The sequence below is a fragment of the Procambarus clarkii genome, chromosome 15 (assembly GCF_040958095.1).
Source record: "Procambarus clarkii isolate CNS0578487 chromosome 15, FALCON_Pclarkii_2.0, whole genome shotgun sequence".
Lineage (NCBI taxonomy): Eukaryota > Metazoa > Arthropoda > Malacostraca > Decapoda > Cambaridae > Procambarus > Procambarus clarkii.
In genome coordinates, this window is record NC_091164.1 from 11,608,857 (window position 1) to 11,635,503 (window position 26,647).

Consider the following 26,647-nt stretch of genomic DNA (forward strand, 5'->3'; position numbering starts at 1 on the left):
TTAAAATAACGACCTGCCCGAAACGCTATGCGTGTTAATGGCTTTACAAGAATGTAAAAACATCAATGCTATGTACTCTCATAAACCCATTGTACCTTCAAGTTCAAGTTCAAGTATGTTTATTGAGATAAGCAAGAAATACATCTCAAAGGGATAGAGTAGCTATTTCTACCCCCTCTACTTCAAGTCCCTCAAGGGGCGCACAAATTCAGTGAGTACAAATAGACAAATAACATTATAAGAATCCCATTTAACATTGCAGGTTAATATAGTAAGTACAGCATATAATTGTTACACTATTGGGGCAAAATTCTGTGTAGCTCCTAAGTATCCTGTCTACCATACCTTCTTGTATATAAATAAATAAATAAATATATAATAATAATAAATAAATAAATAAATAATAAATAAATAAATAAGCTGCTGTTGCTGATTTAGTAGTTGTGTCGTGCACTGTTATGCCCATATAAATATGTGGCTGTTCTTGCATGATAGCATAATAATGAATAGAAGTGCTAGTTTAAATTTCACTTTGCCTCAAATTGACAAGGTTTTGTTGAAGTTCTTAGTGTATTGCTGTTCTAAGGTTGCTTATAGACAATCTAAAGTTATAGTCAACACCTTTGATGCCAAATTCTTTGGTTAGCATGCATTCAGATGACATCGTGAAATGGAATCCACATGAAATTGACTCTATTAATATGAATAATAGTAAAGTTTAGTATATTCGTGTCTAGCTTCAATGCAACAAGTAAAAATCACGTTTAATGGGGCGGGGGGGATGAGGTTAGTCGGTGTCGGGAGTGGTCGCTGGCAGCGTTCGCCACTGCTCGTCAGGATACTGTCAGCTGCTGGACATCAACAGTCGTCGCCACGGAATATTTACCCTTTCTTTTGTTCCAGTCCCAGGGACATCTTATGTCGAGATATAGGATATTTTCCCCTACCAGGGCGACAGGTGAGAGGGTTTCAGAGTGTGAAAATCTGGCGGATAGGGTAAATATGGGACAAAAGAGTGACGTCCTTGGTCAGCAGGCTGGAGTGGACTTGTTTACAACACCCTTGTTGGGCTGAGGGTGAGTCAACAAGTGTGGCCACTTCCCTCAACACGTATCTGGGGAAAATAGTCCTTTGGGAATCATATTTTATGTTAGAATTGGAGCTGTGTAAAGTGTAAACTGGATCAGTTTACACACTAGTGGTATGAGAAAGTGGGTAGAGAGTTGGGTACAAATGATGCTTTTCTTTGGCCTTGATGCCATAAGGCTTTAAATATACATTAGATACGGCAAACAAATCCATTGTCCCATAGTAAGATACATTTGAAGTCTAATAATTTGTGAGTATTGTATTCAGATGGAACTAGCCCATGTTGGATGTTACTTTTTTCAAGGACTGTACATAACTCCAGTTTACAGTCTCCGTGGTGTAGTGGTTAAGACGCTTGCCTGGCGTTTCGCGAGCGCTTTGTCCTGGTTTCGTATCCTGGCCGGGGGAGGATTTACTGGGGGCAAATCCTTAACTGTAGCCTCTAACTCGACAGTAAAATGGGTACTTGGTTGTAAAAACGATTCTTCGCAGGGGTCGTATTCCCAAGGACCGTAGGATTGAGGACTTGCCCGAAACGCTTTGCGTACTAGTGGCTGTACAAGAATGTAAGAACTCTTGTATATATCAATAAAAAATAAAATGTTGTTGCCTGCTACTCTTAAAATATTGGAAATATTGCAAGGGATGCCGAGTTGATTATATCATCAGTCATGTTTGGATAGTTCTGATGATTTTTTATTTTCATTAATTTATATATACAAGAGTTCTTATATTCATGTACAGCCACTAGCACACATAGCGTTTTCGGGCAAGTCCTTGATCTTAATATTCCTGAAAAATCGCCAAATCGTTTAACAACCAGGTACCCATTTTACTGTTGGGTAAACAGAGGCTACAGTTAAGGATTGGCGCCCAGTAAATCCTTCCCTGCCAGGATACGAACCCAGGCCAAAGCGCTCGCGAAACGCCAGGCCAATGTCTTACCACTACACCATGGGGGGCCTGCTGATATTTGATGATTGGAATATAGACTGATATTTGAATGTACTGTATTGAGATTCTGGCATGTCGGTAACTTGGCCTTGGTGAAGTTCCTATGTATGGACCACATTTTATTATTAGACATTTCAAGTTAAATTACTTTAAAGGTCCTTATTATGTTTTATTTTGCAGTGAGAAACATTTTATTGTGTTGTTGCTCCTCGCATTCACCGTCTTAACAGTACAGTACTGTAGTGGTTAAATCTTAAAGAAAACAAATTTCTTTCTAAATTAAAGAAGTAAACCAGATCATTGTTGAATTAAACTTGGTAAAAATAGATTTTTTTTTTTAAATTATTGCAGTACAGAACTTAAAAAAAAAAAAAAGGAAAAAAAAAGAACCATCAGCTGTAATATTTAAGGACATGTGTCAAAAGTACTATTATTTTATGTATATACAAGAAGGTACATTGGGTTGTGAGAGTACAGTACATAATATTGGTGTTTGAGTGTTACATTTATGGAAAAAACCACTAACATGCATTGCATTTTGGGCAGGTCTTTAATCTAACTGATAAAATTAAGTGATAATAGGTGCATTGTAGCAAAATTTGAGTTCAACAAAGCTACAATATAAATTGATAGCATTGATTATATAGTACTGGTGAAGATGCCTCTCTTAAGTACCAAAATTTTGGAGTGGGTAGTACAAGGTAGTACCATGTGCATTTGGAGCACAAGATAAGAAACTATAAGGATGCAATTGGGTACTTTTTGGTGTTTCTTTTGAATAAAGTATAGGGTGAATTTTTTTTTTTTTTTTTTTTAATTCATTAGGGAGCGAGTTTCATAGACTGGGGTCCTTTCATTTGCATGGTGTTTGCACAGATTTAATTTGACTAGAAATATCAAAGGTATAACTGATGTGGTGGTCTTATTACATCTATCAAGGACAAATTTCAGATCAGAATTACCATTTAGGAATAGGGTTTTGTACATGTATATAGTACAAGAGAATGTGTGGAATGGGTGTATGTTTAGGAATTTAAACAGAGAGGCTGTGTTGTCTGAAGACAGAGTTATAGTTCTGATGGCAGATTTTAGCTGGGTTATAATGGCTTGTTATGGAGAACAGTAATTGAATTTAAAGCCCGTGGAAGCTTTTCACCACGCAAAATATTAGCTGGGTTAGTTTTGGAATGGCAAAATTTATAATCATGTGATTCCTATTTGACTAGTTTCATGGTATTTAAAGCAAATCAAAATATGAAAATTGGAAGAGTTGAAAAATTGGAAGAGTTCTTACAATCTTGTAAAGCCACCAGCATGCATAGCATTTCAGGCAGGACTTTATTCCTAATTTTTCCCAGGAATGACCCGCCAAATAGTTTAACAACCAGGTACCTATTCACTGCTGGGTGAACAGAGGCTACAGTTAATGATTGGCGCCCAGTAAATCCTCCCCGACCAGGATACGAACCCAGGCCAAAGTGCTCGCGAAGCGCCAGGCGAGTGCTTTACCATTGTGCCACGAGAACTGCAAGACCAATAATAACGAAATTGTTTTTACTAAAAATTGAAAAATGGGTGAATCCTAAATTATTCCTGAACGTTTTTATGTATTGTTTCGATTAGGAAAATACTGGATTGAAATGCAGTTACAGTATTTAAATTGGTGAATTGTTATTTAGATGTGCTGTGTCCAGAAAGAGAGATCAGTTTCATTAGCCTTCTTCATGCTGTTTCAGAATTACTTTCCATTTAGGTCAAGGTATCTCTTTTAATGAATTTGGAATATACTGTATGGGTATTGCAACCATTTAGTCAGATAATTGTTTAATAAGGCAGGTTGATAAGAAATTTAGGTTCATTTAGTACATTACTGTGTAATAGATGTAAATACTGTAGTAACTATAACTTATTTGGACCATATGGGAAGGACCGCTCATCAGATAAGCAGGAATTCTTACCGGCAAAGTAAAAAAATTAATATACAGTATTCTCAATTTTTTGTACCACAATCAACATGATTCAAATTTACATACACACACAAACTATAAATAAAAAATATAATTTAAAACAAACTTCAGTTACCTTGATATAGTTGTCTTCTTGAATTATATTGTAGATCTTGAAATATGTGGTTCCTGAAAATTTATGTACAGTAACTTGACACAACACAACACTAGAATTACTGTGCATGAGATTGGCAAGGTCTGTTTTGACTGCTAGCTGCTGAAGCATCACTAGTTGAAGGCTCTTGGTTTTCTGGCGAGGCTTCACTTTTCCTCTTCACAATATTATGCCTTGCTTTAACCCTGCAATGGTGCATTGCAAGCAGGGTTGTTTCATTGATGGTGTGCCCCAGCAAGCATGGTTGTTTCATTGATGGTGTGCCCAGCAAGCAGGGTTGTTTTATTGGTGGTGTGCCCCAGCAAGCAGGGTTGTTTTATTGGTGGTGTGCCCCAGCAAGCATGGTTGTTTTATTGGTGGTGTGCCCAGCAAGCAGGGATTGTTTTATTGGTGGTGTGGCCCAGCAAGCATGGTTGTTTTATTGGTGGTGTGCCCAGCAAGCAGGGTTGTTTTATTGATGGTGTGGCCCAGCAAGCATGGTTGTTTTATTGATGGTGTGCCCAGCAAGCATGGTTGTTTCATTGGATGGTGTACCCAGCAAGCAGGGTTGTTTCATTGATGGTGTGCCCAGCAAGCAGGGTTGTTTCATTGATGGTGTGCCCAGCAAGCATGGTTGTTTTATTGGTGGTGTACCCCAGCAAGCATGGTTGTTTCATTGGTGGTGTACCCCAGCAAGCATGGTTGTTTCATTGGTGGTGTACCCCAGCAAGCATGGTTGCTTTCATTGGTGGTGTACCCCAGCAAGCATGGTTGTTTTATTGGTGGTGTACCCCAGCAAGCATGGTTGTTTTATTGGTGTGCCCAGCAAGCATGGTTGTTTTATTGGTGGTGTGCCCAGCAAGCAGGGTTGTTTCATTGGTGGTGTGCCCAGCAAGCAGGGTTGTTTCATTGGTGGTGTGCCCAGCAAGCAGGGTTGTTTCATTGGTGGTGTGCCCAGCAAGCATGGTTGTTTTATTGGTGGTGTACCCCAGCAAGCATGGTTGTTTCATTGGTGGTGTGCCCAGCAAGCATGGTTGTTTCATTGGTGGTGTGCCCAGCAAGCAGGGTTGTTTCATTGGTGGTGTGCCCAGCAAGCAGGGTTGTTTCATTGGTGGTGTGCCCAGCAAGCATGGTTGTTTTATTGGTGGTGTGCCCCAGCAAGCATGGTTGTTTTATTGGTGGTGTGCCCCAGCAAGCATGGTTGTTTTATTGGTGGTGTGCCCCAGCAAGCATGGTTGTTTTATTGGTGGTGTGCCCCAGCAAGCATGGTTGTTTTATTGGTGGTGTGCCCCAGCAAGCATGGTTGTTTTATTGGTGGTGTGCCCCAGCAAGCATGGTTGTTTTATTGGTGGTGTGCCCCAGCAAGCATGGTTGTTTTATTGGTGGTGTGCCCCAGCAAGCATGGTTGTTTTATTGGTGGTGTGCCCCAGCAAGCATGGTTGTTTCATTGGTGGTGTGCCCCAGCAAGCATGGTTGTTTCATTGGTGGTGTGCCCCAGCAAGCATGGTTGTTTCATTGGTGGTGTGCCCCAGCAAGCATGGTTGTTTCATTGGTGGTGTGCCCCAGCAAGCATGGTTGTTTCATTGGTGGTGTACCCCAGCAAGCATGGTTGTTTTATTGGTGGTGTGCCCAGCAAGCATGGTTGTTTTATTGGTGGTGTGCCCAGCAAGCATGGTTGTTTTATTGGTGGTGTGCCCAGCAAGCAGGGTTGTTTTATTGGTGGTGTGCCCAGCAAGCAGGGTTGTTTTAGGCCTATACAGATTTAGAACTCCCACACGAACATGGGGCTCATATTTGCTTCCTCAGGGCTTCCTCCAGTAACCATCTCCTAATTAAAAAAAAATATATATAAAGTCCCTCTCTTTCCTTGTAGGGCCTTAGTAGGAAGACGAGGACCATGTCTGGCACATCACCATCTTAATGTGCTGGGCTGCCATAGTAGGAACCATTGAACTTTTAACTGCAAATGAGTGATTATCATGTATATACAGTATTTACAGGCAAACTGTGTGCTGTGTGTTATAAGATTTAGGCTTATAATTATATTGTGTAATTAACTAAGTGTAGTTACAGGATGAGCTATGCTCATGGTGTCCCTGTCTTCCTAGCACTGTCATATAATGCTTTGAAACTACTGTACTGACAGTTTTGGCCTCCACCACCTTCTCGCCTAACTTGTTCCAACAGTCTACAACTGTTTGCGAAAGCGAATTTTCTTGTATTTCTTCTGCATCTTTATTTAGTTAGTTTAAATCTATGACCTCTTGTTCTTGAAGTTCCAGTTCTCGGGAAATTTTCCCTATCTATTTTATCAATTCCTGTTACTATTTTGTATGTAGTGATCATATCGTCTTTTTTTTTTTTTTTTTTTTCCTTCCATATTCTAGTATTAGCATATTTAATGCTTCTAACCTCTCCTCATAGCTCTTGTCCTTCAGTTCTGGGAGCCACTTAGTGGCATGTCTTTATACCCTTTCCAGTTTGTTGATGTGCTGCTTTAGATATGGGCACCATACAACCGCTGCATATTCCAGCTTTGGTCTAACAAAAAGTCGTGAAACATTTCTTTAGTATTTTGCCATTCCATGTATTTAAAGGCAATTCTGAAGTTAGAAAGTGTACCATAAGTCCCCCTCACACAATGTTCTTAATGTGATCCTCGGGTGATAGTTTTCTATCTAGAACCACCCCTAGATCTTTCTATATCGGAATTCTTTAAAGGTTTCTCACAAAATTTATATGTTGTGTGGGGTCTGTTTTATTCCACATTCCATAACATGGCATTTATTCACATTAAGTTCTATTTGCCATGTGGTGCTCCATATACTTTTCTGTCCAGGTCTTCTTGAAGGGTATGACAATTATCTAAGTTTCTTATCCTTCCTATTATCTTAGCATCATCAGCAAACATGTTCATATAATTTTGTATTCCATCTGGTTGATCGTTTATGTAGACAATGAACATTACCGGTGCAAGAACTGAACCCTGTGGTACTCCGCTTGTGACATTTCTCCAGTCCGATACACTTCCTCTTATTACTGCCCTCATTTTTCTATGTCAGAAATTTTTCATCCATGTTAGCAGCTTACCTGTCACCCCTCCAATGTGTTCCAGTTTCCAGAACAACCTCTTACGTGGAACTCTGTCAAAAGCTTTTTTAGGTCCAGATAGATGCAGTCAACCCAACAATCTTTCCTGTAAAATATCTGTGGCTCAATCACTAGAAACCGAGTAAATTTGTTACACAGGATCTTCTAGAATGAAAACCATACTGACCGTCTGATATTATATCGTTTGTCTCCAGGTGTTCTATTCATTTATTTATTTTTTATTCCAATACTGTATTTTGACTGTTACACTTGTCAATGGTACAGGTATATAATTGAGGGGGTCTTCCCTGCTGCCACTTTTGTAGATTGGAAATGTGTTAGCCTATTTCCACACGTCTGCCATGACTCCTGTACACAGGGATGCCTGAAAAATCAGGTGAAGTGGAATGCTGAGCTCGGGTGCACATTCTCTCGGAACCCATGGTGAAACTCCATCTGGGCCAACTGCTTTGTTCTTGTTAGCTCTTTAGCTCCACTTCATCTCTAGACACCTCTGTGCTCTTATGTTATTCTCTGGAATTCTTATTGTCTTCTTCTCCGAAGATTTCATTTTGCAGAAACACACTTTGGAACTTTGCGTTTAATGTTTCACACATTTCATTTTCTGTGAATCTGTACCATTTTCAACCTCTGAATATTATCCTTTACCTGCATTTTGTTGTTTATGAATTTGTAGAATAGGCCTGGTTCTATTTTACATTCATCCGCTATCCCTTTTTCAAAATTTCTGAATTTGTGTGCGCGCACCTCACACAAGTTAGGACACTGGTGGTTACCAAGTCCATCAAAATGAGGCTACTCTGTCCCTGGAGACCTTGGCATTCGCAGGTTCAAATCAAATGCTAGTAGACTTTAATCCATCGTTCATATATCTAAGCATTCACAGGCAGAGTTCTATACTATATTGCAGAAACCCCGAAATTTATCACAAGCGCAGTCCACGGCTTAAAGGTTTAATCTAGATGTTTGGTTTCTGGACTCCAATAGTTTGAATTTCAGTGAAATATATTTTATCTAGCCATTGTATTTGAATGGATTTAATTGCCATTTTTTTAATTCAACTTCATTAACAAGATATCAAAAATTTGCTTATTTGAAAGGTAATACTGTATAAGAATTTTAAATATCTTTACAGTGCAATAATTTAATATAAAAACTTCATTAAGTATTTTCCTTTTTATATATTGATTTTTTAACTTTATTTTAATTTACATTTTTGAGATTTGCCTAAGGGCTGCAGTAGGAACTAGTGTTCCACTTCTGCCCTTATTTGACAGGTTTTCTATGAATGTCGGAAGGAACAGTGTCGTGTCGCCTGCCATTTGCCAGCTGTCTGGGTCCGTCTGCAGAAGACTCGGACGACATTGGATACACCAATATGGCGCGTCAACCAGTTATACTCAACGTGTACGATATGGTGAGTACTGGGAAAAATTATTCTTTTTTGATAATTTTAAATTTTCCAGTGCAATATTTGAGTTAAGTTTGTAGTTTAAAGACTATGAAAGCAAAGGTGCTTTTGAACATGTTTGTGAGATATTCAATACTATCTGATGCTGTTTTTGTGTGTATTAGCTTGGAAGAATTTGGAAGTCTTAAGTCGTCCAGGGAAAAATCTAGTATGTGTGTGTTGGGGGGTCTAATTTTCAGCCATGTTATTGTGACTTACTATCTGCATATGGATAATAATTGGAGAGAAATTGTAGCGTTTTTTGTCGACATATGCTATGCTGTTCTTGTATAGTAAAAATCTCTTTTTAATTACCTTTTGTGAAAGGTAAAATAATGCATTTGGGCATAATGAAAAATCAAAAAGCACTTGAATGCATTTATGCAGCCATACAGTACAATAATGTATTCTCAGTTTTATATTTTGTGATTTTTAAAAGTAATTTTTATTTTTTGAATTTTTTTGAGGTGGCAAGTGGATGTGTTAAAAGAAGGTTTGTTCATAGATATTGTGATTGTGCTGTATATGCCATGGTATTGATTCATTTATAACTTCACCTGGTAATTCTTATAATTTCAGTACTGGATAAACGAATACACCTCTTCCATTGGTCTTGGCGTGTTCCATTCAGGGGTAGAAATATATGGCACAGGTAATCAAACTAGTCCATGAGGACTAGTTTTTTGTATTTATATCATCTTTGTGCTATAAATAAATCCCAATAATTGAAAAAAGTAGTCAATGTTAATTTTTAGAAGCAAATAATTGGCAGAATAATGAATCATCCTTCATATTTTTGTGAATAATTTTGGTTACAGTATCATATCTTGTCACTAGTACCACATTTGCTCTTTTTGATTACCTTCTCATTCTCCTATCAAATGTCAAGTTATTGACAGTACAGTGATTGGAACATGCACTAACTCGGGTGCCTTTTCCAGACTTATTTTATTTTTTATCTTCTTCCTCGAAGACTTCCATTTATGATAGTGTTTTATATTTTCAATGTTAATTCCTCTATATTTGATCCTCTTTGACGATGATAATTTTCAAAATCGGACAAATTTATAGATAATTTTTAATTAGTAGTACTGTATATTGGGATATGACTGATGAACTTGCCATTCTATTGTAATGTTAGCTGTATATTAGTTAACTTCTGTTAGCCTTTTGTGTGCATTATATATATGGTACTGGGATCAGTTAAGCCCAGAATTAAAATTGAGTTTGAGAGTATTATTGCTAGGGTTTTATTAGGCCTGAGAATGTTGTGTATAAATGCTGTATCGCAGAGAAATGATGATGACTGTAGATTGAAAGATAAGGTTGTAGAAAGATAAAGAATGTAGAAGTGGAATTGTAGGAAAGCTGCAGATAAGAGAGGTTGATAAAATGGAATGGTGTGTATGGGGGGTAAATGGTGTATATGGGGATGGGGGGGGGTTATGGTGTTTGTGGGGGTGGGAAGGGTGTGTATTGGGGAGGGGGATTTACCAGAAGGTGCACAAAAAAAAAAGGTAAACCTTGCCAGAAGGAAACTTGGACAAAAATAAAAAGCTGTGATTATATTAGTGTATATAATACATAGAGAAACATGTAATGGACAAAGTGCATTGCAGGATAGTAATGGCAAGATTAAATGAAATAATTGAGAAATTGGTCAGTGATGTAAATGGATGGTTTCCATGGTAGAGTAGTTGTGTGGATCAGAAATTTGCTTCTTTAAGAGCTAGTGGAGAAGGAATGTGAAAGATTGTGTGATGTACAAGGTTTTTATGGACACAGAGGAAGTGTGTGACAAAGTTAATAGAGAAGGCATCTGGAAAGGGATGAACATGTTTGAAGTTAATTGAATTCTGTTAAATCATGAAGATATTTTTTTGGTAGAAAGTAGTGCATGCATTATTTAATGGTTTAATGAGTGACTGGGTTGATATTAGTGTATTCCATGGTGCAATGTACCCATGGTTCTTCAAAATTTGAACAACCAATTGTGTAATTTAGAAGACTATATCTTCAAAAATTGTGATCATTAGTGGTATTTGTCTTTCCCAGAATTTGCATATGGCGGGCATCCATTTCCATTCTCGGGTGTGTTTGAGATCACGCCCAGAGACGCGGAAGATCTTGGGGATCAGTTTAAATTCAAGTAAGTATTATTTTCCCAAGTGTACAATACTGACTTCTCTCAAGAATATTTTAACCTGTGTATGTTTTAAATATTTATCGCAAGAAAAAAGGGCAAGCATATATTTAGCAAGATAAGTTGTTTAACTTTGGCGCACACAGGTCTGTATTTGAGGGATATTTATTCTGGGTAAAAGGGAGGCATGTGTGCCCTAATGTGCATGTGTAGAATAATTTGAAATGTGCAAATTACTCTGTAATACCATATATTTTCAGTAGGCTAAACTTATCAAAGCCTAGACATTATAGAAAATGTTTCATGTGTTATTGAACAAACTACATCAGATAATGAAGAGTTCCTTCTCTGGTAATTTTGTTGTCTAAATAATGAATCCCAACATAACCTATTTACCTATTTGGATACAGACTCACGGGGGTGCGTGCGCTTTCATGTAGCGAACGTTCATGGTGTAAATTTCACGTGGCATGACCACACCCTTTCACACCAAAATCTTGCACATCACAAATGTGGTGTGTTGTGCTAATTGGCGAGTTCTTTTTGGTCTATTGTACATTCTTCTGAAAGAAGTTTCCATGTTGTATACATGCCTTGGTTTATTCTTGCAAAATGTTCAGCCCAAACCTTGCTCAACTCCTTCCACATCTTTAGTGAGTGTACAAATCTATTTTATACAGCATATTTGTTTGTTAGGCAGTGGTGAGTGTACAGTATTTGGTAAGACAGTAACATTTAGGTATAGGGGTACTCAGTTTAAGAATTTAATCCGTTCCTGGAGACAGTTCGTAACCCGAAAATTTGTACTGTAAACTGAAGCAAATTTCCCATGAGAAATAATGGGAAATGAATTAATCCATTCCTGACTCCCCAAAAACTTCACATCAAGTAAGTAAATTTTATACCTAATTCACCCAAATCTTCACTACAAAAGTATGTTCAAGTTATTACTTACCCTTGCTGATGACTCCTGTTGGTGTATGGAAGATAGTGAAGAGGGGGGGAAGAGGAGAGATGTTACTGTTTGGAAGGGGCGTCCTCTGCCATTATAACATCTGGCAGTGAATATTTCTCTGGAATGCACTCTCTGGCACGTTTTGCCTGCATACCATTAGGTCCTGGTTGTGGCTCGCTGCTCGATTTTCTCACTTTACTCACAAGGAAACGTTCCATTGAAGATTGCTTTTCCCTTCTTTGCAACACTTGTCTGTAGTGAGGCATCACATTGTAATTAAAAAGATCAATACAATGGCCTACTACAGCTTTACCTGGGTGATTATTTTCAGCAAAACTTTGCAGTCCTTCCCATACTGCACACATTTTCTTAATTAATGAGGAAGGGACATTCTCTACTGCCTCCTTCTTCCCCTAAAGATTTGTTGTACTGCCTAGCTAGTTCAACAACACGAGTACCATTTTCATGCTTATGAATGATCTCTTGTTTTTTCTCTATGGTCATTGTCACATGATTTCTTGCCTTGAACCTTACCACTGGCTTTCTTCAGACCCATGGCGAGATATACAATAACAACTTTTATGCTCAAATAGCCGAAAATCCGACAAAAAACTAAATTCTTGTGAAGAATTCAGGCGGGATAGTCACTGGGCATGAGGCACTGGTAAACTGAGGCGCAATCGCTGTGCCACCATGCGGTAGGTCGGCCGTACGCATATCAACAAACTCGTATCCCAATTCAAATTTTCCTAACAAATCGGGCTCGTAACCCGAAAAGTTCGTAAACAGGGGCGTTCGTAACCCGAGGTACCACTGTAGTTGTTTTATTGTGATGGTGGAAAAGACTGACGTTCATTAGCCTCTGAAACTGGTTTGTTGTTCTATATATCACCTCGTCTATGTAACATGTTTTCTAAGAATTGATCAGAAGAGAACGTACTGTATCACCGAACTGTTTGTTCAGTTTGTTTTATTCTATATTTTTTTTTTTTTTTTTTTTTTTTTGTAGATATATACAAGAGATCTTACATTCTTGTACAGCCACTGGTACGCGTAGCGTTTCGGGCAACTTCGGGCATCCTATGGTCCTTGGAATACGACCGCCACAAAGAATCGTTTTTACAACCAAGTAACCATTTTACTGTTAAGTTAAACAGAGGCTACAGTTAAGGATTTGCCCCCCAGTAAATCCTCCCCGGCCAGGATGTGAATCCAGGACAAAGCACTTGCGGAACACCAGGTGAGCGTCTTGCCACTACACCACGGAGACTGGTAAAACTGTTGGTAACTGGTAAAACTTAAAAAACTGGTAAAAAAATGTTGTACTGTATTCAAATGGTGCAGTGCTCCATAGTCTGTATCCAAATATCACGTTTGCCATTGGTATGTATGCAGATATCAGTTGTCATGGGTATCTAAATAGTGTAATGCAGCACCTCAGGAAACAGTATGCAGCATCTTCATTATTCAAATGGTTCTCAAATTACTGCCGTTTGTGGGTTGACCTTCTGATTTGACCAGATGCCCTTCAACGAGTAGAAAAATCATACTAGAGTGTACTAAATTTACATGCATTATGCATCGAGAGATTGATGTAAAAAAAATTTAGGTCCTTGATATTGCTATATACAGTACTGTAGAGGCATATTATGACAGTGGTAAGTTTGTCATATAATAAGTTGGTTATATTTTCACTGTAAGAATGGAAAAACACTAGTAGAGTGCTGGTAAGCTTCATATTTTTTTTTTTTCCTCTCAGTAGGAGGGTTACAGGTACAGTAGAGTATTTTAAATGTTGGCTGTGGAAGAAGGCGAGTTAGAGATACTGACTGACTTGCTTCATACATTCTTTAGACAAATCCCTTGTCCAACCTGCCACTGGATTGTCTTGCTCCATAGTGGATACTTTTTCTACATCTTGGATTTTAACATACAACTTATAGTTAAAAGAATTTTATTTTTCATATATCTATCTTATCTAAAATTTCAGACAGAGTATCCATCTAGGTTACACCGACTTCACTGAAGACGACACGAAGCGAATTGTTGCAGAACTAGGCAAGGATTTCCGAGGAGATCGATATCATTTGATGAATAAAAATTGTAATCACTTCTCGTCTGCCCTTACACAGGTGAATATAAATTTCTTGTATATTTTATTGTTGATTTTAGATTCTTTGATTTAAATGCATGCTTTTGGTGACTTATGCAATATCTTTTCAGAAAAGTAATTATTATTAATACAGTATACAGTAAATTTACAGGGAATGCAAAAAACTCTACAGTACATAAATTTCATAGTAGGCATTTGTATTTTTATAAAATAAGTGTTTTAGGCATACCTTAAGATTAATGTGTATAGAAGGAAATCGCAATAATGTGATACATCAAATGATACATCGATTGATTCTCATTGTTAGTATTTGAAGGGAGCATATGGTGAACTGTTACCCACTGCAGAGTGCATGGGGGTTGTGTAAAAACTTGGATGGGCTTCAGCTCGAGGCCTCCACACTTCCTGTGGATACAGTGGAATACCAGTTTGTATAATCTTTACCACATGGTGGTCCAGGGGTAAGGTACTCGGTTGGAAGTACCCAGCAACCTGGGAGTACAAGTGGAGCAAAGCAGGTTCGAATCCCTGCATTGCTTCAATTGACTTTCTCAGTGATGTGTTTTAATTAGTACATTTTTGGGATAATATTCTTGATACTATGAGGGATTTTAACATGTCCCTGTCATGTACAGTGCATCTTTTCTTACATTCACAATTATGTCCTCCCTTGAGGCTTTTGGGTACAGAAGAAACTAGGCATTACTTTGAGTTTGTAAACAGCATCCTGAGCTGCATTGTGCTGCTGCTGCCATGGGTTTCACGATCTGTGTGTGTTGGGTTAAGATCATGGTACAGTCGGATAGGACACGTGTGATGCTGATGCTACCAGGCATCAGCACAAATGCATGGTATATCATACCATGCATTTGTAAGTTCATGTACAAAAGGTTAGGGAGTCACCAGAGACCAAATCAATCTGATCAGGATAACACATTCAAAACAGTCTGTTCTCAAGCTTATAGTAATTAAGACCAGCACTGTACTGTCACACATGTGACCATTAATGAGAGCTCAAACTAGTACAAATACAACTCAAAACATTACACCTCATACCCCTAGCCCTTATCACAACCTGTCCTCTTAAAAAGAACGTCGCTTTTGGCCGTTTGCCCGTATGGCCGAATTTGGACGTAATTTGAAATTGAAAAAAATATGAAAATAAATTTGGGATTTTTTTTTTCAACAACAGTAAGTTAAGGGTCCTCTGATAGGTTAGGTGGGCAGGAAATTCTCATAAAGTTTCAAAACGTTATGAAAAACGTTAATTTAAAGTGTCCTGTTATAACCTCTGCGCATACGCCGGACGACTCAAATAGAAAACGGAACAGAACGTCACTTTTGTGAGTGGATTTCATTTCAAATTACGTCCAAATTTGGCCATAGTGCGCATACCAGCCAAAAGTGACGTTCTTTTTAAGAGGACGGGTTGCTTATCATAGGTCTGAGTTTGTAATATTGGGGCAAAGAAGTTTTGTCTGGTTTCCTGCAAGAATATTAAATATCAAGGCTTCATATCAACTCGGACGTTTTATTGCCTTGGCTATACCTTTGTGTGTTTCTCAATCGTCTTTTTTTTTTTTTTTTCCAAAGAATAAAACTAGGTCTATTGGGATAGTTCCTGTTATGGGTAGAGCTTTGTTCGTCAATCCTGTACCATTTATTGTTCAGTAGTGTTTCCATTAGTAACAACTGTCCACAGTTGTTATCAGTGGAACAAAGTGCCTAAAGCGATGGCTCGGGGTTCGACTGAACTTTGGCAGCATAGGTTGTCTGATGGAGTCTGGTGATGCAAAAAGAAATCAGAGATCCGTAACGTCAAATTTTATTTGATGTGGCGCTGTATAGGCGGAGGATCCTTTTATGGAGATGACCTGGTTTGCCTATATGAGGGAGAAATGTTTTTCTGGAAACACTGTGTACTCAACATCTAATTTATTAAACATAAAACATAGAAATACTTATACAATGGGGCCTCGACTGCCAATGCTAATCCGTTCCCAGAGACAGATCGGAAGTCAAAGCGAATTTTCCCATAAGAAATAAAGGGATTTGAATTAATCTGTTCCCCACCCTCCAAAATATTAACATAAAAATACATTTTATACTGAATACAATGTTTTTTTCTAACTACAATACAGTACCAAAGTTACTCTTACCTTTATGGAGGGCTCTTGATGGCGTATGGAAGATGATGGGGGAGGAGGAGAGTTGTTACTGTTTGGAAGGGGAGTCCCCTTCCATTATCACATCAGGCAGTGATGTTTTCTCTGGGGTACTCTCTCTCTCTCCTATGTTTTGCCTGAATACCACTAGGACCTGGTTGTGGTTCAGTGCTTGTTTGTCTCACTACAAATTTGTCAAGAGACATTTGTTTTTCCATTCGTTTTAACATTTGTCTGTAATGATGCACCACTTTAGCACCTATAATGTCCTTTTTCTTAGCTAGTATGGTGGATATCGTTGACTGAGATTTGTTGTACTGCCTGGCCAGTTCACCTACCTGCACACCATCTTCATATTTACGAATGATCTCTTGTTTCTGCTCTATGGTCATTCTTACATGGGATCTCGTATGTTGAGCCTTACCACTGACTTTCCTGGGACTCATGGTGTATTATATAATAATTACTTTAATGTTCAAAATGCAAAAAATCACCACAAAAGCGGAATTTCTTATAGGCGCGATCGTCACTAAGCGGGTAACTGTAGTAAACTGAGGCAGGTCGGACCGCCTGACCGGGAACCACGCGCTCGGTCGACCCGAACGTGTACCAACAAATATCGGATGTCGACGACACCATCGGATGTTTACGACACCATCGGATGTCGAGTCGCATTTTTCGATGAAATTTATATCGTAACTCGAAATTATCGTAAGTAGGGGCAATCGTATGTCGAGGTGCCACTGTACTGTACATGGAAATGGAGTAATTGTCTTTAAAGAGGTGTCATAGGCAAATCTACATGCAGTATGTCATGCTCTAGACTCTGAAACACCTGACAGTTTTGGAGTTTGGGCAGGGTTTAGTTGTGGGTATAGCTCAACTGCTTCCAGAGTTTTGCCCCCCTTCTATCTTGACAGCAGATACAGTTGAACCATCCCTTCCTGCCAGGGATACAAAGCTTTCTGTTTCTCGGGGGGGGGGGGGGGTTATATTTAGCTCCAATCCTTTAGTATGAGATGATGCCTTCCTTTCTGCTCAGGCGTCGGGGTGAGAAACACGGCTCTGCTCTGGGGTCTCTTTCCCGGATTAACTTCCTTGTATGTACTGTCAAGAGTCCTTGGATATATGGGATCAGAACCCCCACTTCCTATATTACATGTAAACCTGTTTTTGGCACAGCTCTGAGGGAGTGTCTTGCAACCCATGCTTTTGCTGCCATTCTGTTTGTAATGTCCAGAGATTTAAACAAGAAAACTCAAATTGTGATTTAACTGCAGGCTAGTAATACATGAAACCTCTTTGCTTCACATAGAAAGCAATTATAAGACAATGGAAGAAATTGTTAATAGGTTAATTCCATTCCAGCCACATAGATGTTTATCAATACAGTAATTTGTATAAAATTCAGGCAATAATGATTAAAATTGGCAAATGAATATAATTGCAGTGCCTTATGAAATGAACATATAATGATTATTGATCTTTAAAGGTAAATGTCACTGCAGTGTTATTCTGGTGCTAGGGAGACACCGGAGAAATGCTTATTCGGCCTAGTGACTACTGAGCACCTAGCTCACTAATAGCAAATTTGCCAACTTGGCTTCAGTTGCCAACAGCCTCTGCTTCGGGACTAGGTCCTTGGTTTTTTTGGCTGGTGGGCAAGCCTTGTTTTTGGTGGGGGAAGTGACTGCAGTTTAAGTCCAAGAATGAAAAGAAGGCCTCTTGGCATTTTTTTTTTTCTCCCCAAAAAATATGGTGCTACCAAGTGGCATTCTGGTAGCACCATATTTGAAGTTCTCCCATTAGTGTAGCTTCACCTCATTGTAGGAGGGGGGGGGGGGCAGCTTAAATTGTACACTCGCTCATTTTTGTGTAATTAAGTTCTTTGCCTGCCAGGAACATTCGACTTTCCTCGGGTGGTTTCTGAGTGGGGTCAAGCTGGAGGATGGTAGAGTAAGTTATTGCATTTGTCTACTTTGGTGGCAACCTTATTAAAGATGCTTGCACTGATCCTTCAGGTTGCAATGCATGGCTGCTGTTGCTTTTTTTTTTTTTTTTTTCTTTACCCTTAGCATTTTACTACAGGAGCACTGTGTTTACTTAGTTCCAAGAGTCTGGATGTTTTTACTGTTAAACTGCAGATGAAAAGTCATAATAATATAGCTGAAGAAATGATGATAAAGCCATTAATCAGAAAATTAAGAAAAGGTGACATTTTGGTCCATCCCAGACCATTATCGAGTAATGGTTCAGGACAGACCAAAACGTCTCGATTTCTTAATTTTCTGATATGTGGTTTGGTCATTATAGTGTTAAACCCTTTACTGTCTCATTTGTGTTTTTTTCCTGAAGTACTTTAGGGTTTGGGTGACATAAGGGCATCCAAATGAAATGCATGATGTGCTCTTTGTACAGAGCTCATTATCTGTTTATTAAAATGTAAACAAAGCAGTCATTATTGAGGAAAGATATACTGTACAGGTTTCTCGTGTAAGTGATTCATCAAGCCCCCAGGGCTTGATGAATCTAGGCCTCGGCCTAGATTTTATTCTATCGCTTGGTTTTCCTCGGTTGTGGGCAGCCGTTCTTTCTTTTACTGTGTTTACATTTGAGAGAGGTTGTACAAAGGTGGGTGGTTGGCATGATTCACTCTTTGGGTTCAATCTTGGTTCCTACCTGTGGTGTAGAAAAACTTGTTCACTGTAGTTTGTCCAATCTCGGGTACATCATACACTCTGTCCTGTCACTTCCTTGTACTGATACAGTATTTTTAAGAATTCGTGGTCTCAATATACGTCTCTTCTTTAACACTCGCACCATGCTAACTTTTACTGTGACCCATGTTTGTTGGCTTCGTGTACATGACTTTTGTAAATTTGATGCTCTCAAGGCATTCCTGCCAGTGATGTCCTGTTTAGACATAAACATTTAAGGCTTCTGGTAGTCAAATTGCAAATGTTCTCTAAATGCTTTCTCAAGAGTGTCTAACTACATTATCAGTGTTCCAACTAGCATGACTCATTTCCAGATAGTATTCTTTTGCACTACTGTCAAATTCCTGAGTACCCTGTAGCATTTTTTTCAGATCTCCATCTGGTATGCTTCTTAAGACAGGAACTAGGCAGAAGTGAAAACTGCATCAAGCAATAAAATGAATGAGGAAATCTTACCAGAGCTACAGAGTGGATTCCCACTTTGCAGCTAGGTTCAGATTTCCTCATTGTTTTTTTAGTGTTTTTTTTCTTGACCATCTTGGGAAGCATCTAAGTGGAATATCTGGAAAATCAGGCTTTGAGTGAATGTGAAATGCCTCTCATTTTTTCCCTCGAATCCTTTATTGTTCTTTTTGTAGTTTTTCTTTGTTGGTCAGAACTGTGGTGGGGCTGGTGAATGGTGACCTGGTGTTTGGAAGAGTGTGGCCACCTGGTTCCAATTGGGGTAAATGGCCAGACGAGCAACCTGTAGCTTGAGAGAGCACAACTTGGCAGGCCTTGCGATGCCAAGTAGGAAAGGTCTTTTATTGTTTGTAAGTTAATTTTATATAGTCACATTGAGTCGCATAGATCTTCTCTAGTGCTTCCATAGCACTAGTATGGCCCAACATGGATGTTTGAAAAGTTCTCTGTTGCTCTGGTACAGAACATCACCCTACCCATACTGTCATGATCCTGACCAATGCCACCTTCAACAATTTTGTTCTTGGGAACATTAAGGTGTCGTGCTCAGGAGGCAGCTTTTCATTTTCACTCGATACCTGCCTTTTATGGTAGAATTTTTAAATGTGTACCAGCATGAAAGTTATGGTATCCTAGTTAGGATTTTTTTTTTTTTTTTTTTTTTTTTTTTTTTTTTTTTTTTTTTTTTTTTTTTTTTGAGATATATACAAGAGTTGTTATATTCTTGTACAGCCACTAGTACGCGTAGCGTTTCGGGCAGGTCCCTGGAATACGATCCCCTGCCGCGAAGAATCGTTTTTTCATCCAAGTACACATTTTACTGTTGTGTTAAACAGAGGCTACAGTTAAGGAATTGCGCCCAGTAAATCCTCCCCGGCCAGGATACGAACCCATGACATAGCTGCTCGCGGAACGCCAGGCGAGTGTCTTACCACTACACCACGGAGACTGCGGATATGCATTTCATGCATACTGTGCTCAAAATACATTATACAGTATATCTTAATTTTGTTAGTATGTGTTTGGTTACATTTGGATAGGTTAGGCTGGGCTGGGTTACCTTAGGCAGTTGGACATGTTTAACCCCTGGGATGCTCTTGTGATTATAGCCTGCAACACACCCAGGTGCAAGAAATAAAAAAATATATATTATTTTTTTTTTGTCTTATAAAAGTGTTCATTTGTTTCCCGACCACATGAGAGGGTGGGGGGGGGTGAATTGTAGGTGACATATTTTGGCCACAATAGGGCAAGGAAGTCTGGCAAAAGAGGTGTTGACAGACTAATCATTGGAGGCGGTCGGCTCAGGCCAAGCTGTCAGGTGAGTTTTCACAAAGATATTGCCTAATTATTTCAATGTCTGATTTTTTCTTATTTTTTTCAGTAATATTCAATAGTGTGTAATGTGATATATTTATATAATAAAATGTGTGAATCATTGCTATACTCAAAAGTATGGTGTGCATATTAGTGATTCAATTATGTTCATAACACAATAAACAAATAGTTTTGCTGTTATATATAACCTGTGTATATAGTGTAATAAGTATCTGCATGTTTTGTTCACCATAATAAGCCACTAACTTGGTATGGTGAGTCAAATCAACGAGTGACCACCACACACACACAAGCCAGCAAACACCGCCACCGTCCCTCCCTCGCCTGCACCTCACTCGCCAACATTCCTCCTTCCATCATACTCTTTTTTTTTGCTTTTATTCACTATATATATATAGACATGTCTGTACATAGTTAATAAAAGCAAAAACGGTATGGTGGGAGGAGGAATGTTAGTGCGTCTGATCTTGAACTAGTAAGGGGGGGAGGGAGGGAGTGTCAGCTGACTGTGTGGCAACCTCTGTTATTGACTGAACTCAATATACCAGCTTAGTTGTACAAAGCTGGTATGGCGAGTTAAGACAGTAACAGAGGTTGCCACACAGTCAGCTGACACTCCCTCCCTCCCTTGTTCAAGACCAGATGCACTAACACTCCTCCTCCCACCATACTGTTTTTTCTTTTATTCACTATATACAGACACATATAAGTATCTAGATGTTTTATTACCATGACTGTACAACTAAGCTGGTATGGTTCCCAAACAGCATAGTGGCCACCCTACACAGCATGACATGTCATGCAGACGACATCACCTCCCTCACCAAAATGGGTCTTCCCAACATACCCCCTTTTGCTGTTATATCACTAGTACACATGTTATATGTAAGTATCTACATTTGTATTCATCATAGCGAACCACTGAGCTGGTATGGTGAGTGCAGACAATAACAGGTGGCCACACCGTCAGCAGACAACACTACCTCCCTCCCTCCCTCAGCATTACTCCTCTCACCGTACTATGCACAGTGCTAATTATCACAACAATCCTGCTACAGTATTTTCAGAATCCTGGTCATTTTTATGAGTCAGGGGTCTTCTGTAATACAAGGGTATCTGGGTTTTCGTAGTTAATCCGTTCCCAGAGACGGTACAAAAAAAAATATGAATACTGAGACGAATGAACAAATCCACAAGGGCCGTGACGAGGATTCGAACCTGCGTCGGAGAGCATCCCAGACGCTGCCTTAATCGACTGAGCTACGACATGGTTCGTAGCTTTTGTTCATTTGATGCATCACGCAATTGTGATTTGTGTGTACCGAGACGAATTTTCCCACAAGAAATAATGTAAATTGAATTAGTCTGTTCCACACCCTCCAAAATATTACCTAAAAAATACATTTTATACAGAAAACTACTCATAGTACCTTACCTTTATGGAGGACTCTTGTTGGCATACAGAAGATGATGATGAGGAGAGGGAGAGGTGAGTGTGTTTGGAAGGGAAGTCCCCGTCCATTATAATATCAGGCAGAGATGACATTTCTGGTGCACACTCTTACGTTTTGCCTGCATACCACTAGGACCTGGTTGTGGCTCACAGCTTGTTTTTCTCACTAAAAACCTGTCTAGGGATACTTGTTTTTTCCCTACGTTGAATCACTTGTCTGAAGTGAGACATCACATTGTCATTAGAAAAGTTAACACAACGGCCTGCTACAGCTTTATTTAGGTGAGCCTTTTCAACAAAACTTTGCATTTCTTCCCATATTGTACACCATTTCTTCCCATATTGTACACCATTTCTTAGTATTGAGGAAGGGAAATCCTCTGCTGCCTCCTCCTCCCCTGAAAAAATGTCCTCGGCTGCCTCTTGTTGCTGCCCCTTTTGAAGGACTAGGAGTTCGTCGGTAGTCAGTTCTTCACTGTGTTTCTCCACCTACTCCTCCACATCAGCACCATCCAACTCAAAGCCCAACTGCCTTGGTTGCTCACTCAGTACTGAGGCTCTCACACCTGGGAATGTTGTCCACAATTTTTTTTTTTAAATGGCATCTGTTTACAAGAGCCCTAAGGAAGCTGACGTGAACTCAGTGCTGCCATGGGTTTTAAATCTTACGTGGTACTCCCAACCATACATAGCTGTGGTGCGCAGTCCCGCGATAGTTACTCACCCCAGCTTACAGATGTATTGCGTGGTTTAAGTGTTAAATAATGGTGATGACGTAAAGTGATGTTGGTACGTACTTTTCTCGGATTGTAGACCCTACTTGATTTTTATAGACGACTGTATTTTAATTTTTTAATGGGTGGTACATTTATCATGCATTATTGGTCAAAGCAACTTTTTCAACAGATTCTGGTAGGACGAGAGATCCCAACTTGGGTAAATCGGCTGGCATACGTTTCTTCATGTGTTCCATTTCTTCAACGGTGTCTCCCTAAGGAGTGGTTAACTCCTGTAGCACTCCAACAATCTATTGAAAGGCCTTCCCCAGACTCCCCAACATCTCCGCACCCTCCCTCTTCCAATTCCCCAAGTTCTGCTACCCGAGACAGGATTCCACACACTGCAACTCCAAGGAATCACCGCTCCACAACCCACTCTCGTAACTCTTTGTAACCTGTAATGTGTGCTATGTTAATGGTGACTGTTCATCGTTTTGCCGATGTTTTTCTGACAGAATGAAGTGTATGGAAGTTATTTGACAAAATGTATAAAGTGAATGCAAGTTTAACGAGTGTTTTTATAAGGTTATTTTAGATATGTTATGATCTGTGTTTTCATGCTACATATAGTTTTGATAATAAAAAAACAAAAAGTTAAATTAACAATTATATTGCATGCCTGGCTGCAGTGCCAATGCTGATTGATGGCCATTGGTTACTGCAACAATGGCTATAGACTACAATGTAAAACAAAGGACGACATGTGACTAAGGGTCGTAGCTCTTCTCGTGAAATCTATAGAAACTAATATTAGTGCCATAAATTAAGCAGTTTAAGAGAAGACTCGCGATACTTGGGCCATCCACACACACGTTGCAGTGGGAGTATCATTTACACATTGCTGTAAAGTATTAATCATAATATTTGGGTTGGAATTTCAGTCCATGTTTAAAATGCTGCTACTAAATGATCTTGTATGTAGCATATGTGCTTTGGGGGAGGGGGGGGGAGGGAAAAGCACAATTTCAGTCCAAATTATGTTAGTTATTTTCTCAGTGAATTCAGTATCCAGTACAGTACCTTGTATGTAGTCTCGTCTTCTTGTTGATTCACAGACATGTTGCATCCTTGTGGGCTATATTAAAAATATACGCATTTGTTAAACATGAAATAGCACTGTTACTTGTTGCAAATGAAATGAATCAATATTTGCATGGGGGAAAAACAAAAGATATACAGTATAATTTTAGGTACATGAAAGTTGTTTCATAGGTGACATTACAGAATCACCATATAGTAAAGGATATTTCCTGAGATAAAACAAAATAGTGTGGTCCCCCAGGGTTTTGGAAGTCATTTTTTTAGCACCCATTGCTACCGTCAAACCTGACCATCCCTGAAATGTGTACATTTACAGTATGTGTATTAAAACGTTATGTGCTTATTATTATGAGCATTACGCACCAAGCTTTTAAATGCATGGTACATCCAGAGTTTTCTAAAAACACTTGGAGAAGGATACCCTTCCATTATAAGGAAGGAGAATATTAACAAATGTATGGTAGTTAACATAAGGTTATTTGAATTCGTCTCTGCTCTCTTTAATTTTTTCCTAGCTGTGTTTAGTAATTTTGCTATATATCAAAATATTTGAGAGCCAAAAAATGTGTAGCTGAGCTTTACTATAATCAGGGGTATTAAGAACAAATTTGTTGCTTTAAAACTATGCAGCTCATGATATATTGGGTTGGTGTGCCCTTTGTGTTATCCCTCAGTGAGGGTAATTTGTTGTGTGTCTTAAAGACATGTAATGAATGTGCTTAATTTCTTGGGGGATGACATTGTTATGTTATGATCCCTGGATTTCACTCTCAGGTCTCACTGCCAACAGATGAAGAGAAATGCAGAAGGGTTGAGTTAAGCAGCCATACACAGATTCACGAATCTGGAAATGGGCCTCGTCATATCTGTAGTTTGGCTCACCCGTGCATGTGTGTGTGCATGTGTGTGTGCGCGTGTATGTGATACCACAGGTTCACATGCTCTGACAGATATCCTTTCTTACTCTGCACAGTACAAATAAACATTTAAAAATGTGCTAAATATTTAGGTACTAAAATACCTTTGGAAAACAAAAGTGACATTCCAATTCTATATTTTAATTATTGTTCTAGATCCAATAGAATATGCTTAGAATTTTCTCAATTTATTGTGCAGTGTCCTTTGGAAGTGCTGCAGTTAGACAGTACAACACCAGCAGGAAGTTAAAGGATAGGGAGTCTCATATTGTTTTGCAATACAATTTTTTGCCAAAACAGTGTTGAAAGTATTTTTAACATACTATAAATAGCATTTATTTTAAATTTGGATTGATCAAACTTGTGTAAATATCCAAAAAGTGTCACATTTTCTAGACTAAACTGACAGTCTGTGCAGCTTTTCTTTCTTTTTGTTTGTTTTCCTTACCAGAAGTTAGGGCATTATAATGCTAAGTTTGGCAGTTTTTACCACATGTACTCATTTTAATAGGACTTAAAGTCCAGCATGCAAAATATTGAACATCCTGCGAAGCCTAGCGTGGCGTAATGAAACGTCATTATGGGCATGTGACTCGCGACAAAGTGTATAAAATTTATTTGACGTCCATTACCCTTTAGTGACATGGAAGGCAGGGTGATACATTTACAAATTTTTTAGCTGAATTTAGAAATCTTGGGTACAGACTTGGGTACAGATTTTTGTATGTATGTTAATTAAATTATAGTTTAATTTTTTCTTTATTTGCTTCTACTACAATTATATATTTTCTATCGAGGTGAATTACTAATTTCCATATTCTAGAGCTGGAGAATGGGACTTATTGTGAGCTTTTATCGCAGGTCATGAATTTAAATGTCCATGTTACCTGTACTCTTGTGCCAAGTCTGTATACAAAGTTGTTCATAGTATTCTACAATAATCTTTGATAAACTAAATTCTCAAATCCCATCCAGAAGAATGGAATATTTGCCTGAACTGCTCTTGAAATGATTGGCGATGTAAATGCATCCGTAGGCATTTTTAATGCGATACATAGTTTTAAAAGTTTTATACCCTTTTTGTAGCTGCCTCAACCAAAAATTAACCAATCAGTATCTGCTGTCTTGGTATGGCATGTCTCCAATGATACTGTTAATGTTTTAAGTGAACAGTCATACAAAATAGTGTGTGTGTGTGTGCGTGTGTGAAAACTTGTCGTTTTTCTCATTCGTGGGAATAATGTAAGTTTTCTAATTATTGGATAAGCTAAGTATAGGACTTTTGCACATCTTCCATTGTATATGAGTTAGATATTGAACTAAACTATTATCAGGGAAACTTAATGTGTCAGATGTGCTGTACATTGTCTTTGTCTTTTAAGCTTTGTGGTATAGATTTTGTACTGATCCACTGTGTTTAATAGCAAAGACACTTTTTACACAAATGAAATTGATGCTATATGCATATGCTGCAGGAAGTTTGCTAACTTACTAAGTAAGCCATGCATGACTGGTTTTTTAGTTCATGATTTTGCTTGCTACAATTTGATGTGTAGCTAGTGTAATTTATGGCACATTATTAGGTCTGATTAGTTTGGTTTGTCATTACAACTTTGTACAGATAAGAATTCGCTTGTTTTCATTTTCAGTTTGTGACCATTATTTGGTTTTAGTAGTTTACTTTGCCTGTAGTAATATTAATGCCTATATATATATATAAATATAATTTTATTTTATTTTTGCTTATTAGCTTTTTAATTTTTTGTAATGTGTATAGTTTGTTTTGGATTAAACTGTTCAAAAATTAAAGATTTTTTTTCTAACTATTAGCATGGTGGCTGTCTATTTTTATAATTGAAT

At 38.5% G+C, this 26,647-nt stretch overlaps 1 protein-coding gene across 5 annotated transcripts; it reads left to right on the forward strand.

Moving 5' to 3' along the window:
* Positions 1-799: 799 nt before the first annotated feature.
* Positions 800-26,596, forward strand: LOC123747694 (deubiquitinase DESI2). Of its 5 annotated transcripts, none has more exons than XM_045729907.2 (6): positions 800-958; positions 8,532-8,671; positions 9,284-9,356; positions 10,760-10,853; positions 13,793-13,934; positions 22,957-26,596. In XM_045729907.2, exons 2-6 carry the CDS (start codon positions 8,543-8,545, stop codon positions 23,221-23,223), a joined length of 705 nt encoding a protein of 234 aa, XP_045585863.1. In that variant the 5' UTR covers positions 800-958; positions 8,532-8,542; the 3' UTR covers positions 23,224-26,596. The 5 variants fall into 5 exon arrangements, with proteins under 5 accessions (XP_045585863.1, XP_045585861.1, XP_045585862.1 ...); XM_045729905.2 differs by having other exon boundaries at positions 801-958; positions 8,553-8,671; XM_045729906.2 differs by having other exon boundaries at positions 806-958; positions 8,559-8,671.
* The last annotated feature ends 51 nt before the right edge of the window (positions 26,597-26,647 follow it).

Bases quoted from the DNA above. Each gene is read 5' to 3' on its own strand.
- LOC123747694 (XM_045729905.2), top strand. From the start codon at position 919: ATGTCGAGATATAGGATATTTTCCCCTACCAGGGCGACAG. The intron at 8,672-9,283 runs GTGAGTACTGGG...TTATAATTTCAG, and splicing joins TACTCAACGTGTACGATATG to TACTGGATAAACGAATACAC. The intron at 9,357-10,759 runs GTAATCAAACTA...TGTCTTTCCCAG, and splicing joins GGTAGAAATATATGGCACAG to AATTTGCATATGGCGGGCAT.